Raw genomic sequence first — 18682 nt, forward strand, 5'->3', positions numbered from 1 at the left:
CTTTAAGGCAAGTGGGTACCCAATTACAACTATTAAATGTATCTATCTGTATTAATTAATTGTCTTCCCATTTAAAGTCTTTTCCGTCTTCCTCCTAATGATTTTGATTGACAATGCCAAGTAAGCTACAGTCGAAAGACTGGATGACATTCATACAAGGATGAAAATAACAATGATAATAATTGTAGAGGCCAACAGCCCGTTTTAATTCAATACCTGTATGGATGAAGACATGTCTCTGTAAGTGATAGTTCGTTCTAAAGGCAGCGTTGCAGTGCTCACAGACGTGAGATTTAGGGGTTTTCAAACCAAGTGATCCATCCTCATTTATTGTAAGGATCTAGTTTAAAAATAAAGGCAAAAAACAAAGTTTTTAAAATGTAAATACTACATTTTAAAAGGACAATATAAGCATTGGTCACTAGAGGTTGTAAAAAAATTTTTCAGAAATAATCTGGAAAAGGCTATTAGGACAGTGGCACCTTTAATGTAGGAAAGTACAGTTTGACTTAGACTGGGTTAAAACCCTGGAAGCACTCTGCCGCCTCCCTGTAGCTGATGGCTACCAGAGTCCCTAAGTGTTTCCCTACAGGGCTGCTAGAGTAAGCAGTTTAGTCTTCAACTTCAAATTCTCACATATGAGGGAGAAAAGCCAGATACTAATCAATGAGAACGGCTAAACCACAGAAAACCAACTTAACTTATTTAATGTGACTGCAAATTGAGAAATTCTATCTAGTTAAATGGGAAAAAACACCAGGATTTGTTAAACTCAAAAAAGTTAAGAACCCAGTATATAATTTTTCAATACAAAAGGACACTAGATAGATAGATAGATAGATAGATAGATAGATAGATAGATAGATAGATAATCTAGATATACAGTGTCCTTTTGTGTGTGTGTGTGTGTGTGTGTGTGTGTGTGTGTGTGTGTATACACATATACCCACACATATCAGTACACTTTTACTTGTATGTGTTTAATATCCACTTCACAAGGACCCACACCTTGGCTGTGATAGGTGAGGAACAGAGCGAATGAAAAGTGTGCATACATTTTACAGACTGAATTTTTTAGTCAGATAAGAGTTTACTGCTGTTATCTTCTTATATTTTAAAAAAGAGAGAAAATAATAAAGTTTTCCAGTAATCAAACAGAATCTGGATTTTGTCTCAGTCTAGGATCTATAAGGATACTATAGAACTATTACTGCTAAACATGTCCCAAAAATATTTGTCAGATAAATAAAGGTAGGAATGGGGAAGGAAGATGGGAGAAAAGAAACAGACTCTTCTATCCTGAGTGCCTGGCAATTAAGAGCTGTGTGAGTAGGGGCTGGGCAGCTAGCAGTGTAAGCTCACCTTTAGCCTCATAAATTCTAACTTACCAACAACTTACTCAGCACGCAGCATTTTACCACCTCCTGTCACACCATCCCCTAACATTACCAAGAAAGAAAAAGGATGACAAAACCTGATGTGAAGAAGCATAGAAACTCTAAGAGGATGTCAGGTGTAGTGGAGTCAGGAGTCTGGAGCAGGAGGATAGAGAGTCCAAGGGCAGCCTGGGCTACATAGCAAGAACTTGAAGCCAAGGAGAGGGAAAGCAGGATCAGATCAGAAGGCATCTAGCCAGGAAGTGGGAAACAACTTTGAAGGCGAAAAGCATATAGAAAGTAAAGCTGAGAATGGTGGCACACTAACCCAGCACTCAAGGGACAGAGACAGGTGGATCTCTGTGTGTCCAAGGCTAGCCTGGTCTGCACTCAAGAGTTCTAGGACAGCCAGGGAGATAGAGACCCCATTACAACACTTCTCCTCACACACACAAAACAAAAAAAGAAAGACAGAAAGAAAGAAAGCCGAGAGACTGACCAACACAGATCTACAGAGGACCATAGGAAGTAACTTGGGCCTATAAACCATAGGTTCTTTAACCTAGAAAAGACAAGTAAGGAAGGATAAATAGCTTTAATCTGTAGTGTATCTTTTTACTTTAAATTCAGGAAGACAGTTCAGCCTATACTGAATGCAAATCAATGATAATTAGTATGCAAATTATACAGGGTTTTTGGGTTCTGGGCAAATTGCCAACATGGTCAACAATGCTTCAAGTCTATGCACCCAAGACATAGAAGGGACACATTTGGCAGGAGAATGGAAGTGGGTGTCACAGCTTCCTGAACAGTCAGTGAGAATAAAAGTTTGATTTCTGGCCAGTCAAGTTTAAAATTTTTTTCACTTCCTCCAAGTCACATAATAATAATGCAAGTAACACTGTACAAAAAGAAAATACACAAACCCTCTTAAAATAGAACACAAGTTATGTAAAACAGAACTAATCATAAGTAAGACACAAATACCAGGCTTTCCTCTTTTCACACAGGTTGGTGAAAATGAGTGCCAAAAGCCATGGCAGGTCACTGGCTTTCCGCAGCTCGGTAACTGCAAGGAGGGTCTTGTCAGGCAGAACTGGGAAGCGGATGCAATCCCTGACTGTGCAAAGTCCTTTATGGACAGTTACTGTGTCCTGTACTGGAAGTCATGCTGTCTTCACTCAGGTCTTCATAAAAGGTAGAATTATGTGGCTAAGACAGAGAATACTTAGCTTATGGGCAAACATAAGATCCAGAATATTTATAAGTTCAAGCAGAAATACCAAGTTCTTAGAAATTTTAAAATTAACTTTCTTTTCCTCTGTCAGGACAGTATGACAATATTTTTGTTTATAAGGCAAAGTAAAATCTATCTTGCCACCAACAAACACTTTTCCAGTTTGCAACGTTTGAAATGTACCCACATGAACTTGTCTGTGCCCTTCACTGCTCCAGCTCCAATGTCCAAACTCAGAGTCTGGGGCACAGTGGGGATCTTACACCTAGCACTGAGATATTTTGCTGCCTGCTCTCCATACCAAATAGCCCCCACAACTTACCACTTCATTCCTTAAACAAAAAGGCTTTGCTAAACATGCAGGTCCCCACCTCTGGTCCTCAGACCCCACAGGCTAGGTAGCACAGAGAGGAGAGCCCTCCAAGAGGAGCTGCAGCATATTACCTCTGGCCTGACTGTCTTCTTTGGCTCTTGACTTATTCTTGTTTATATCCTTTAGGATCTTCTCAAATTATGACCCAATGGTTTGAAACATTTGCTCTAAAGATTAGCAGCCTTACTTGGTATTAGTATATTTTTGCTTTGTTTTTCCTCCCACTCAACATATGATCCCCATTACAGCAGAAAGGGCTGCAGGTTCATGTTTAGGACATGGGAGACAGCACTTTTTAGTTTTGGAGAAAGACTCTGGCTCTGTATTCCAGAATGTTCGTAGTCCCCAAAACTGGCTTATAAGCATGCTCCTCCGAGCCCAACTCTGACAGCAGCAGCTCTGGGGGCTTCAGTGTCCTCTTGTTCTGCTACTTCAGCAGAAGCAGGACACTATAAAGACCCACCCTCAGGCTCTCCTGTTACCAAGTAAGCAAATTAGCAATAATTTAAATATCCAACTTGGTTTATATTTGATTGTGTTAAATTAAAATTTACAGAAAGACAAACTGGCATCAAATGGAATTCCCTAGATATTCTATATCCCGGCTCTCATAGTTCTTTGTGTATTGCTTTGTTTGAGACAAAGTTGTTCCTAGCTAGTATCATATATATAGTTTTACACAGATACACAGATACACAGATACACAGATACACACACACACACACACACACACACACACACACACACACACACACACACACACAGAGTGGGAGAGGTGTCGGGAATGAGGAAGGCTCTCTTAACACGTGTCAAGTAAAGGTCTAAATTCTACTTATTCAATTGAGAGAATTCACTCCAGGATCAGTAATGCTCCTCCATTAGAAAAGGTTCTTCTCAAAAGACAAACACAGCTGTCCGCATTCTACTAAAATTACCCTTGATATTTTAATCTAACAGACAGATGTTATAATACCTTCCAACATTAACTGATATTAACATTTAAGCCACTCAAACCCATGAGAATTTGGAGAAGATGATTTAAAATAGTGGTGTTCAACCTGTGGGTTATGACCTCTTTGGGGGTCAAACCAACCCCTTACAGGGGTCACATATCATATATCCTGCATATCAGATATCTTCATTACAATTTATAACAGTAGCAAAATAATAATGAAATAATTTTCTGGCTGGGGTCACCACACACAAGAAACTGTATTAAAGGACTGCAGCATTAAGAAGGTTGAGAGCCACTGATTTAAAACCTCACCAATCAGTTATGAGAGGCTTTGGTAACAACTGAGTGTGGGAGAGGGACTTTAAAGATTTTCTTCCCTCTTCAAAAGAACACAACCCCAGAGGCATAGCAAGGTCATCCAGAGTAAAAACCGTGTGACCACACCAGTCAGAGCCGGTTCCTCACGCTCACAATCTCTTCAGACTCTGCAAGGCTCACTTTCAATAGCAAGCTTTAGCAGTGGCAGAACACGAAACTCCCTGTGTCAAAAGAATGGAACACAGCTCACATTTAGCATCCTGGCCTTGAGGGTTAAAAGATTTATGTGTGAGTGCAGTGCATGTGTACACATTTGAGTGTGCGTTTGCGTGTGACCCTTGCAGACACACAGAGGTCAAAGAACAACTTGCAGGGGTCATTTTCCTCCCTCTAGACGGTTGGACTTGGCGGCAAGTTGTCTTTACACACTGAACCATCTCACAGCCTGTGACTGTTAGTTTCAGAAAGGTCCTTACTTGTTTCCTCAATTTAAAGATGTAGGTGATAGTTTCTAAATGATGAGTTTTCTCAAGATTAGAATCTTTTTAAAGGTTCAGTTCTATGGAAAACAATTTCCCCATAATACAGTCACACTCTGGGAAAATCAGATTAATGAAGGATTACTAGTATGTAGTTTTCTAATTTTCTACTTTCTTCCTTTGCATTCTCATTAGCATTATGTTTGATTTCCTATTTTCATCTCTAGTGTTATAATCAGTTCATCTTCAAAGGCAGTTCTTCCAAAAACCAAGGGAGCATGGGGAAGAAAGTGTAGCAAATACATCCACTTGCTGCTGTTTCAAAAATTATTTTTTTCTCATTTAACAATATTTCTGTCTTAATCTCAGCTGTCTTCTAGAGCCAATGATGCATACTAAAGTGCTGGAGGATAACTATGGAGTTCATAATCTGTGTGCGGAGTATGCTCATTCTTCAAGAGCATGTGTCTCCTAAAGGCTCTAATATCAATCCACTTCCTCTCTTTACTCTAGTCAAGAGATCAGGCACTCGAGTTCTTTGTTAAATAAAAAGGAGACAAACTGAAGAATGGAAGTAGCTAAAACCACACTGCTCTTTCTCAGCTGAGTACTCAGTGGTTTGAAAAGCCTCGGGCTGGGGAGACGGCTCAGCGGTTAAGAGCACGGACTGCTCTTCCAGAGGTCCTGAGTTCAAATCCCAGCAACCACATGGTAATTGTCTGTAATGCGATCTGGTGTCTTGTTCTGGTATATCTGAAGAAAGACTGTGTGTGTGTTTGTGTGTGTGTGTGTAACTAAGAAAGAAAGAGAGAGAGAGAGAGAGAGAGAGAGAGAAAGAAAAAGAGAGAGAAAGAAAGAAAGAAAGAAAGAAAGGCCTAGAAACTGTTTATGCTACTTGATTACAACTAACACAGAGCCTGGAAGGTTGGGGTACGACCACTGACATAAATACACTGAGACACATCACAGACGTCACAGGCTTGTAACAACTTTAGCTGTCTGTGAAATAGAACAAAAACAGATTTAAAGAGGCAAAACAAAGTGAGCTCACAGACAGACAGAGCGATAAAACAGAGAGCAGCCTGTCCTTAAGGAAAGAGATAGTGAAGCAATCACAAGCAGATGGGGGGACACTTCCAAGTCTAATGCTCGCATCTCCACCATGAGGGGAAAGAACGATCTTCTCATGGGGATGTTTCACAAGATGTGTAACTTTAGAGGGTTTATAACATCAGCACAAAGACACCAAAAGGTGATTTATGGTTAAATGTACTATTTTGATTAAAATGAAGCAGTCTTTGGGCTGGGGGTATAGAGTTCAACAGTACAGCTGTTTTCTATCATGCGTGAAGCTCTGGGGTTCCCTCATTCAAAGAGGAAATTTGGCATTTGAAAGAAACAAGTGTCTACAATTTCTTCTATTTTCCTAAGTAGATTACTTCACAATAGAGAAAAGACCTAAACCTAGACAACGCTCAGTGACAAAGCATCCTTGTCTACTTATTTAAGGTTCCAAACATGGCCGCTGCTCAGTGTCTGCAGCAGCTGATGCTGGCAGAGCAACGTGGTACTCCTCACCACCATGGCTAACAGCGCAGTACTCCTCACTGTGGTGGTGACATGGTCAACATGGCATGAGCTGATGTGCTCAACAGTCCCACCACCGTGCATCGGTTCTGTTTCCTGTACATATCCTGCCTGACACAATGACAGCATATACTAAAGATACTGATGGGGGCAAAGACTAGGGTTTGGAAAAGGTCTTGGCAGCAAGCAGCCCTGCAAAGATAATGAATTCTAGTTTTCACACTGACCTGTTACATATTATTCCTAAACATTCCACTCTCTGACAACCTTCCCCAAAGTCTTAGACACGGTTTTAAAATAAATTACACCTTGAACTTTGAGAAACTTAAAATTGAAAAAACAAAACAAAACAATCAACATACCAATTTACAAACTATAAACCCAAGATAAACTTGTTTATCTTCAATGAAAATGGCAGAAAAAGTCACTTCAATGAAATATCTGAATATAACACTAACACATATCTGAGGAAGAGTAACAGAACCCAGTTTATACCTCAAAGCCTTAACATTTCAGACATAAAAACCCACTCACCTGGGGAACTAAAGATCAATGTTAAAACTAGCCACACTTTTCTCTGTCCACTACATGTAACATATAAAAACAATTTGTGTTCCAGAGGTTCTGAGTTCAATTCCCAGCACCCACATGGTGGCTCGTGACCATCTGTAATGGGATCCGATGCCCTCTTCTGGTGTGTCCGAAGACAGCTACAGTGTACTTATATATAATAAATAAACAAATCTTTTTAAAAAAGAGTCAGGGTCTTTCTGGGTAACTCTGGTTGTTCTGGAACTCAAGTGCTGGCTTAGAGGAAAAATCCAAATACCATGCTGGGAACAATTTTAACAATTTTTAGAGTAACTATTTTTGTTATTTTCATTTGTGTCTGCTCCATACTTCATTCTTCTAAGAATTCCCTGAAGGACTGCCCTGAAATGCTTTCTTCTGTACATTATACCTAGAAGAGATATCTCCCCACTACAATGACTGGGACAAAATACCTTAGCAATGCTTTTAGAAATCTTCAAAGAACTGACTTGGGTGGTAATCATCTAGACTTGAGGGAGAATTTACGAAGGCCGGGGCTGGTGAGTCAAGTGGTTAAGAATATGTACTGTTCTTGCAGAGCCTGGGTCTGATTCCCAGTACCTATGTCACTCAGCTTACAACTACCTGTACTCCAGCTGCAGGGAATCCAATACCCTTTTCTGTCCCCCAAGAGCACTAGCATTCATATGCAAACATACACATAATTAAAATAATAAAAAATGGGTGCTGAAAAGATGGCTCAGTAGTTAAGAGCACTTGTTCTTGAAAAGGACCTGTGTTTGGTTCCCAGCACCACATGGTGGCTCACAGCCAGCCGCCACCTGTAGCTCCTCAGACCCCAGACTTCTTGCCCTTCACTCATATACACACACCCAATAAATCAATCTTGGGGGGGGGTATTTGAAACAAACAAACAAAAAAAGAATTAACGTACAGAATAGCACTAGCAAACAGGACAGTGAACTATCTAGGGGAATAACAGCTAATCCATACTTAGCACAGAGCGTCTAACGAGACAGCTCAGAGGGCAGGAGCGTCCGCTGCTCTTCCAGAGCACCCGGGTTCAGCTGCGTGCTCACACAGCAGCTCACAGCCACCTGTCCCCTGTTCCAAGGGATCTAAAGTCTCTTCTGGTGGACACAAACACTAGGCATGAATGTGGTATATAAAAAATATGCATACAATAAAAATAAATAAGTAAATAAATCCTAAAATTGTAAAACAGATGCCTCCCATGTAAGCAGGAACACGAAGAAGCACAACCAACCATCATTACAATTTTGGAAGTTAACTTTTCACAAACCCCGAAATGACTCTGGTGAATTTGTTAGTGTAAAGGGCAATCGCAATAAAACATCAGTCACTGAGAAAAACAGTAAGACAGGGAAAAAAGGAAGGAGAGGGAATTCCATAAAATGTGAAACCTAAAATGTCAGACAAATGAGAAAGATGAATTTAGTATGAACCAAAATACGAATTGCAACTCCAGTGAGACTCCTGTGGTCAAGCCTAACTTCCAGGCTCTCAAGGGTGCGGCAGCCCCGACACATCCACTCAGCAGGACATGACGTGCACAATGACTGGAAATCGAGAATATGCCCCTCGATTCCATAAGCAGACAGCACTGAGAAATATATGGCATCGACTTAAAAAGGAGATGAAAAGAATACAACACAGCAGTGTTCAGCAAAACTATCATTAATTATAACATGATCTTGCCCAAGCAATTTATTAAATAGTAAATAAAAATTCTTAAAAACTTTACAGAGTGGGGGATATAGCTCAATGATATAATGCTTGTCTAGCATGAGCAAAGGCGTGTGCATATGGGTATGTGTTCTCCAGCACTATAAAAACAAAACTACTATTGTTAACTCTAAGTCCAAAAATGGGTTAAACACACTTTACAAGTGGAAAAACCAGGAAATTACAGTTATACAAATCTACTAAATTTTATGGATAGAAAGGGAACATGACAGAGAATCAAAAATATAACTCAGTTAATTTATCTAATAAAATACCATAGGCACATGTTCTGTCTCCCTAAGAACAGCATGGGGTGTCTTTAACAATGGAAAATGAGTGAACAGGATTTCCTAGTTTGCTGAAATGTTAGCCATCTGCTCTTATAAGCCAGTACTATTAGCTGTTCTTGCCACTATACTACAAGTGTACAAGATAGATAATGATTATAATTTTAAATAAAAACTACAGTAAGTAGCCATAAAAAAGATTCTGGTACTTAATTAGCAGGGTAGCTCATGCCTATAATCCTAGCAATCAGGAGATGGAGGCAAGAAGGCTTCAAGTTCAAGGCCAGCCTAACCTAGATCATAGCAAGACCCTGTCACAAGGGGTTGGGGGGGAGAGGGATCATATATAATATATTTAAAGGGGGGACTGAAGACGCAGCTCAGAATGCAAAGTACTTGTCTAGCATGCATAAAACCCTTTATTTAGTATCCAGTACTGTATAAAACTATGCCTGATGACACACTTCTGAATAATCCTAGCACTTAAGAGATAGGCACTAGGCAGGAGAATCAAAAGCATACTCATCCTTGACTGTATCAAGTTCAAGGCTAGTTTTGGCTGAGACCTTACTAATAAAAGGTGAGGGAAGGAAGAGCTTCATTATTACACAGGTAAAACATGGGGGAAATAACTATGAAGATGAATCACCAATGTTGCATACTACACAACACTATACCACTGCCATTGCAAGGGACAAACACAGAAGAGGACAACCCCTAATAGATCAGTAAAAAGTGTTCATTTAGCCAGCTGTGATAAGATGAAGTTTCTGCCCTCGGGGCACGTAAGTCTATTAAAGGTGTCTCCGATGAACACTTGTATAAAAATAGGAACAATCAACAGGGATCCTACATATCTTGTTACTTTATAATACAAGGGAGACATGGAAAGACAAAAGTTCATTTTTAGGGAAAAAAGGAGGAGGGAGTACAGATGAGGGAGTGGAGGAAGGAGGAAAAGGGAAAGAGAGGGCGGGAGAGGGGAGTAGGGGAGAGAGAGATTGAAAGTCAAGGCCCACCACATCCACACAGGTGTGTAGCTCTCTTCTCTACTCCCTCCTACAGAAGCTGGGATAGCAGAGCAGCACTAACCCACATGAGACCTCTCCCTCTGGACTAAGGTCCAAATAGGCTCCTGCCCACAGGATAAACCAACAGTTAACATGAAAAGTTAGTAAGCACACCTTAACATATTCTCTTACTTTTGCAGGAGAGCGTTGTTTCCGCTTCTTCTTTTTCTGTAAGTCTACTGGCTCTCTCACTTGTTTTTTGTCTCTCATCAGTTGCTCAGATACATCAGTAAAAGTAATCTCCTGCTTTACACTTATCTGTTTAAAAAGAACAAAGCTGGTTTTAGAAATGCATAAAGGTCAACGTGTATTCTGTAGACTTACAGCTGACAAGATAACCTGCGGGGATGTTGGGGGATGCTAGGACAGCGCCCACAGGGCAGACGGGCTTCCGACTGAGGATGGACTCCAAGTAGGTTCTGCATATTCATTCTATACTTCTGAAATTGTTTGAAATGAGCTAAGAAGCTTTGGATTGGTTGTTAAGTCCTTGTCATCTGTTCTTTCTCCCTAGACTTGGAAACCAAATCAAACCAACCAGGATAAACTCCACTGTGGTGATGAGGGATTAAAAAAAAAAAAAAATCAAAGCACAGGACAGTTAGCCAACAATGTCAAGAGAAGTGTTCAGGGACAAAGGGTGTTTGTAGTGGTGGTGGGAGGTCAGAATTGAAATGGCATTGTAACATACCCCTGTACTTCCAACACTTGGTAGGCTAAAGGTTGAGGAGGGGGATCATGAAGCTGAAGACAACCCAGACTGCATACTGAAACCTTGTCTTAAAGTCAGTATCAAAAAATGAAGACACTTGTGTTTACCCTTCCAAGAGTAAATATAGCCAGAAAGTTGGGAGGAAATGACTCTTACACATGGTTACCTAACACTATTTTTTTCCCACTAGATTTCACATTCATGGTGCTTGTGACAAGAATGACTCCCAACAGAATTTCCTCCATGTTCTCTGACTCTGATCTATAGGGGTACTTCTACTTTCAAATATAACATCCTGGCTCTGCTCCCCTATGTGCCTCTGACATTAGAGCCTGCCCCTTTCTTATATACTACTTTATCATAGGCCAGGAAACTAGTAAGGCCAGATCAGCTGATATCCAGCTTTCTTAAGGTCATACACAGTGGAGAGTTGTAACAGGCACTTAGAAACTGCTTTTGTTTTACAAAGAGCTGACTTCTTGCTTGGGCTTCAAGGTAATACATTCAGAATAAAAGCCTGGCTTCTCTACTTTGGTTTCATGTCTGTCTCCTTTACTCTGAGTTACCTTCTTCCCTCTCCAGGAGTCTCTGTATAATCTATCTCATGCCCTGAATGGTTGATGGCATAGATAAATCATTGTCCTTAGCCTTTTTCTGGAGTCACCTTGGATACCCAGAACAACCTATCCTCACAGGCCAGCAACTTCCCTGGAGCAAAAGTAATCCTATTCTGATGAACACCTACCCTGTAAGCCAGAGACTTTCTTCAAGATCAACCAGAGATCAGACAGCGGTCCACAGCTCACTCAGGACTCTTAATTGCCTCAAGACCACCTCCACCCCAATTCCTTTAATCTTCAACCTCTTGTCAGTGTTCTAAAAGCAAGGCTTAGCTTACTGGACCTCTGCAGTTCTCTTCCTTGTGTGCTCACACCGAATAAACCTCCCCTGTTTTTTCTGCTTTTCACACACAGGAGAAAGACTTTTATGATCACCCACCTCAAAATTGAACTCTCATCTTTTGCTGAACCTACATGTTTTCAGAGTGACTGTGCGCGCACGCGCGCGCGTGTGTGTGTGTGTGTGTGTGTGTGTAGGAAACAGAGTGTTAAAAAAATCATAAACAAAAGCAGAGTATATTAAACTAAAGAATTTTGTTGAAGTAGATAAGATGATTAACGATGTCCTGGGAAGGGATGTTTATGAGACCGAAGAGCATACAGTGAGGTACGTAACATCAGTTTCATTGCCATAAACGGTTAAGGAACTAATACTAAGGCTATAAGCACAAGAAAGATTAGGTTCCAGCAAAAGTCAATACAGTATTGGGAACTATAGTTAGACATTTTAGTCTTTGTTTTTAGATCAAGAAAACCACAGAATTCTAAAAACTGATCATATCAAAAGAAAATTAAATCAAATAATGGCAACAATGTTTTTTTTATTTATGCTCAACACTTTTTCCCTTTTCTATGCTCAACATTTCCTAGCTTTTTCAACAAATCATACCAAATATATAATTGTAAAGTTGTGTAAGGTATAATTAGAGAAACAGAGTCCAAGAGACATATAATGTCACCAACACTGTTATCCTGTCTTCAAATCTAGGTCCCAGAGCTGCTTGCTTATCTTTAAAACACCAAGGTTCTCAGGTCACTAACGATAAAGTTAATTATCATCGGACTGAGCATGCTCAGTCAACCTCCTCCCCACTGCAACCCTTGAAACTTATCATTAAAATGAATACAAAAATTCTCAAATTTTGTTAAAAATACACCAGAACCGTCTGAAAACAATCTAAGAAAACACAAAGTGTTAATGACTTAAGTGTCCTGACAAGAACAACGTGCCTCTAACTGCCTACCAGGCCAGTCAAACACTGGGCCCCAAGGAATTGCTGTTTCCCTGGGGAGGGGATGGCCAAAGCCCAAAGTGCCAACCTGGAAAGGAACTGTCTCCTGGGAAGGGACTTCACACAGATTTCAAGAAATTAAGAGGCCATCTCAGGAGAGACTAAAGTCCAGACAAAGACAGTCAAATGCCAGGAAGGGGTAGCCCTGACCAGGGCTGCTAGTTATGAAGTACACGCTTGCTCTCTGCTTACGCCTAAGTCTCACATAGAACCCCAACCATGGGTTCCCGAGCCACCAGCCTTGAATCCTCTTTTCAGTGTGAGGACACAGTCCGACTTTCCTTCCTGTGCTCTTCACTATTGCTTCTGTCAGTGGTATGCTGTGGACAGGACACTGGGGCTGAGGCTTGTGCCCCTAAAACAACAATTAGCATGGCATTTTTACAACACTACAAAACACTACAAAACACATGCTACCAAAGATTCAGAGCATCTCACAGATTCAGCTGGAATAGAGATTCAGCTAAGGACTCATAGTAGAAAGAAGGCTTTAACCTCAGTGAGCCAGGCAAGGGCCACAGACAGACAGACAGACAGACAGACAGACAGACAGACAGACAGACAGACTGAATGAGGGAATGGAAGCAACGTTAAATTTCTGAACCAAAGGGGTTGGGGATTTAGCTCAGTGGTAGAGCACTTGCCTAGGAAGCGCAAGGCCCTGGGTTCGATCCCCAGCTCCGAAAAAAAAGAACCAAAAAAAAAAAAAAAAATTTCTGAACCAAAGACCTGCTTGGCTAATAACTATCAGCATAAGACGGTTGGTTATCTTGGTGCTAGAAGGTAGCACAGAATGGTAAATCACTCCTCAGCCCTGAGGTTCCCTGAAACAACCACACACTGAGGCTGGGCACACAGCAAATAGAAGTAAGAGAGCTAGGGCAACTGTGGAATTGCTCCAAAAGGCAATTCTGACACTTTGTTGTTATTTATAAATTAATTGGGGGGGGGGGGACCACAAAACCACGTAACTATATCCCAGCTTTGGAGGATCTGATACAGGAGGATCTCTGAGTTCCTGGGCAACCAGGACTAGAGATCATGTCTCGAAAAAAATGCCAAAACAGAAAACACAGGAATTCTTTAATGCAGAGTTAAGATGGACTCATAAGTTCTACAGGCGACAGCTCTTCATGAGCACACAGTTTTTTAAAAATGCAGTTGTCATTGGGGACTGGAGAGATGGCTCAGTGGTTAAGAACACTGCCTGCTCTTCCAGTGGTCTCTTCATCAATTCTCAGCAAAATACAGTTTTCCTTACACATACATGGAAAGTGACAATATCAATACTATCTTTCAAATATGAGGCACGTGTGTAACATAAAAGGGGTACAAACCCAGGCAGACAGTAAATTACAGCTTTGGAATGGTCCAAAACATTTGCCACCATAATGGAATAATGTGACTACACTCGAGTCTCAAGCACACAGTCCGTGCAAACACATACCGCACTCAGCTAACCCCTCCTCACTGCAACCTTTTACAAAAGGTTTTTACAAACAGAACAGGGTGAGGCAAAGAGATGGTTTAGTGGAATAAGGTCACTGCTGAACAAGCCTGGAGACAAGGGTTCAATCCCTGGAATGTACAGAAAGGTGAAGGAGAGAACCAACTTCACGAAGTTGTCCTCTAATCTCTGCTCATATACACAGAGAGATACTAATAAAAATAGTAAAATTTTTTCAAAGATGCTGGAAAATTCAAACAAAGAATGAGAAGTACGAGAGGTGAAAGAACGCATTATTGACAGCATGAAAGAGTTTCAGTCTTTCCTGGTCCAAGCAAGACACTGCAGTAGTAATCTATAAAAACAAGAAAACTATGTAAACGTGGCAAGGATATTCATTAAGTCATCCTGTCCTTTCCTTGAGAGGTTCCCCAGACACATCCTTTTTTTGTTTATCGGTTTCTCTGTGTAGCCCTGGCTATCCTGGAACTCACTGTGTAGACCAGGCTGGCTTCAAATTCAGAGATCTGCCTGCCCAGCCTCACGAGCTCTGGGATTAAAGGCCTGCACCCCCACCACCTGACAGAGAGGTTTTGATTTTTTAAGAAACTTATATACAAAATCTCATAAACTCAAAGGTGATGTCAACATTTTTTAAAGTTAAATTTTATTTTACCTTTTGTGATCATATGTGTGTCTATATATGTGGGTGCATGATTAGGCTATAAGATGCAGGGTCCTCTGGAGCTCAAGTTACAGGAGGCTCTGAGCACCCAATGTAGGTCCTGGGAGCTGCATGCTGGTCTTTGCAAGAGCAGCAAGTGCTCTTAGCTGCTGAGCCATCTCTCCAGCTCCAATAACCTTGATTTTTTTTTACCCTCCTGCCTCTCTCTACCCTCTGCAGGTTGTGGCACCGTGTCTGGCACATGTGATACTGGGGATGGGCATTCCGCATGGCAGGAAGCACTCTCACAACTGAGGCAACTCCTCAGATTAACAACTCCTGTTGAAAAGAAATCACTTCCATGGTGCTAATTTTCACAAAAACTAAACTATAATATTAATAAAAGCAGGTGTCAAGAAATGGTTAAACAGCTAAAGAGACTAGGTAACCAGATTTTTGAAAACCATAATAGAATCTAAAAAACAGTAAGCAAAAATACATTGACTTTTTTGTTGTGGTGGTTTTGTTTTATTTTATTTAAGACAGAGTTTCTTTGAGTAATCTTGGCTGACCTGGGAACTCACTCTGTAGACCAGGCTGGTCTCAAACTCAGAGATCTGCCTATCTCTGCTCCCCGGTATTAGGATTAAGAGCATACACCACCACTACCCAACTAAAATATATCCAGTTAAAGAAAAAAATACAAAAACAAAAAGCAAAATAAAAACCCCAGTGTTCCCTGTCATTTGACAACAACCATACCACCAGTCCCTCAAAGCACCCTCATGGTAACCTAAGAGCCTGAATTTCAATGCAGTTTCTATCTAGAAATAGCAACATGACTCCTAAACCTATTAACCAGACTCAAATATTTCACCACCTAAAACTCTAAACCCTCTACTCTTGCCCTGCTCCCAAGCCCTCCAAAGAGCACTATGCAGGCCCACTCCTTGCTCACCTGTTTGCTTCCTTTTATTCTTGCATACTTGAACATAAAGAGCCTTAGTAAATTTTAAAAAACCCTTCCTCCTCTCTCAAGCCTGAAATCAAAATCAAGCTCAGAGTCTGGAATGACTTTGAAGATTCCATAAATACAGAAAACATCCTTGGTTATAATCCCTGTATCTGCACTCATCCCGCAGCTACTAAGCACCTATATGTACTAAATTCAGTAAAGCTAAAAGAACGAAGCAAAAGTCTACTGAGCTCCTACCTACAAAGTACCACCCTAGATGGAAAGAACGCATTTTAAATATGAGGTCTCTGGGTTGGGGATTAGCTCAGTGGTAGAGCGCTTGCCTAGCAAGCACGAGGCCCTGGGTTCGGTCCCCAGCTCCGGGAAAAAAAAAAAATATGAGGTCTCTTTCTCCTGGGTTTAAATGTATAAATAGTGTGGTTCTGAATCCCAAGGAAAAAGCTCACACTTGGAGAGAGGCAGCACCTGTAATTCTCTAAATGAATGAACAGAACAGAGGAAAACAGCAAAGGCAGAATTAGAAAAAGATGACAACCTGACAGGTTTCACGGATGAAACAAGAGACTTAATTAGATTTGCAAGTCTGTCATTATATTCCTTTTCATTTTTACTTCCTAACTTGCCTCCCTCCCCATCTTTCTTTTCCCAGACCTAATAATGTTATTAATGTAGTACACATAAATGTCATCTAACATTTCAATGAGGTCTACAAATTCTCACTTCTTCTCTCCTTGCCAGCATTTTGGCCTTCTCATCCCAACATCCATGTCCTAGTCTAGCTACGTCGCCAGCTCTGCTAACTTAGGACACCATCTCATTATGAGCCTTTTACAAATGCATTAACATAAACTGTTTCTCTAGTGAAAAACAAGAGAACACTGCCCTGTTGACAACTAGTCAGTAACTAGTCAGTAACTAGCTCCTAATCTCAGCTGTCATGATTCTATGTGACCTTCTAACAAACACATCTGGGCTTACTCATCTTCCACTGCTGCAAAGATAAATACATTCTTGTCAATTTTCAATTTCAATTTCTGAATTCTCATACATTGTCTCAGCGACTAAGAATATCTTTCAACTTCCCTCTAAGTCTGCTAATGATTCCTCCCCATCCATCACCCAGGTTCTGCTGCCTCACCACCTTCGTACCATCCTTGGCTCCATCAGCTCCTTTTCCTCCTCTTAAAAACACAACAGTGTCTACTATAAATTCGTGTGGACCCAAATTTTTCTAATTAATATGCTTCTTAAAGCCAAAGATTTTAAAAGACTCCAAAGTTGGAGTATACAGACAAATAACTGACTCCAAATTTTAAAAAGTGGTTATGCTGGGAGTCAAAGTAGTACACAGCTATACTATACGCACATACTACACAGAAGAGTCCTGTCCCAAAGACTGTCTGAGAAACAAGCTCAATCAAGATGGTCATAAGTATAACAAGCATTAAGTGTGAAAAGAAAAATATAACACAATTAGCTATAATGTAAATATACTAAGCTAAAGAAAGAATGCCGGTAGTACTTGGGATATTTATGGAATATAGGAAAGGAGAAAACTAAGGCAGGAGACACAAAAGGGAGGCGTGAGGAAGGGAAGGAAAACTGCAGGACTAACTCTGGACATCTTTGATAGAACCAGATGTATCCAGCCAACAGGAAGACTTCAAAATCTAAGCTCCCAAAGCTACAGAATAGCGTGGGGAGGAGAAGCTGATGGGCAGGTATGTGTCTCCTCTCCCCGAACTAGGACCACATGAAACCCTTGTAAGGAACCGTCTCTGTCAGGAGAAGAAATTAATGAACAGTTATGATTGTGAGGAGGTTGAGGAGTCTCCAGTCCCTATTCTGGCCTACTTCCCACGTATACTTATTCCTGTACAGTCAATGATGTTGCAATATCAGCATTTTATAGTTACCCACAGACAAAATGAATCAAGTATGTCAAGTTATCCTAACAAAGTAATGCTGACTACGTCTCATTGGAATTCTACCCTTCTAACTTCCACAACATCGTACAACTTAAGTTCCCTCCTTTGCCTTGTGGCAACTGCTTTGAACTGGCCCAGTAATAAACTTCTGCTAAGTGTTACATCAACGACACTCCAGTGTGGGAGTCTCCTGACACCCTCTCCACGTCATGCTCCTTGATCAAACAGCTGTCACAACACCTTATAGATGTTTAACAAGTGACAGTATCAGAGACTGGATGCATTAGTTAAGTATGAGAATCCAAGCATTTTATACTGATCTAGACAATGAGCTACAAAAATGCACAGCTCACTTCTCATTAACTGTTTTATGAAAGTCACTTTTCAGGGCCATAGAGAAGTTAAGAGTGCTTACTACCTCCTGAGGGCCAGCAGCATCAAACTCTGAGTTAGAGGCTAGCCACTCAGTCTACAGGTGAGTTAGTTCTGGGAGAGCCAAAGCTACACAGAGAAACCCTGTCTCGAAGGGGGAAAAAAGAATGCTTACTTCTCGTGACCAGGACCTAAGATTGGCTCCCAGTACCTGCATCAGGTGGCTCACAACCACCTCCAGGCAGATGTTCTCTGGCCTCCAAGGGCACTTATATGCACATGATACACAGAAATTCACACAGATGAACACACACACCTATAAATAAAAATAATAAATAGACCCTTAAAATAAAACAAGGCTAGGCATGGTGGGCCTTTGATTCCAGAACTTGGGAGGCAGGTGGATCTCTGAGTTCAAAGCCAGCCTGATCTACAAGGCTATATAGAAAAACATGTCTCAAAAGACAATCAGAACCAAAATAACAACCCAGCAATGGAACTTAAGTGGCTCGGTGGTTGGGAACACATTCTGCTGGTGCAGAGGACCGCTGTTCAGCCTGATCCCCAATGTCCACATAGTGGCTCAATCTGACTGTAGCTCCAGTTCCAACTCTCCTGACCTCTGTGGGTACTAGGTACACACATGATACAAAGACATACATGTAGGAAAACCTCAAAAGCATAAAATCAA

General features: G+C 40.9%; 1 protein-coding gene across 9 annotated transcripts in view; it reads right to left on the bottom strand.

Annotated features, from left to right (window-relative positions):
- The window catches only part of Zfp148 (zinc finger protein 148), a 110013-nt gene that overhangs the window by 32353 nt on the left and 58978 nt on the right, over positions 1-18682 (bottom strand). For 4 of the 9 annotated variants that reach the window (XM_039088601.2, XM_006248435.5, XM_039088602.2 and 1 more), the window contains 2 exons: positions 10095-10238; positions 217-340 (listed from right to left, as the gene is read on the bottom strand). In XM_039088601.2, the coding sequence (XP_038944529.1) occupies positions 217-340; positions 10095-10238 (268 nt within the window). The remainder of the gene's footprint in view (positions 1-216; positions 341-10094; positions 10239-18682) is intronic. The other 5 variants (XM_063270737.1, XM_063270738.1, XM_063270736.1 and 2 more) reach the window with 2 other exon arrangements.

Source organism: Rattus norvegicus, chromosome 11 (genome assembly GCF_036323735.1).
Source record: "Rattus norvegicus strain BN/NHsdMcwi chromosome 11, GRCr8, whole genome shotgun sequence".
In the NCBI taxonomy this organism is placed as follows: Eukaryota; Metazoa; Chordata; class Mammalia; order Rodentia; family Muridae; genus Rattus; species Rattus norvegicus.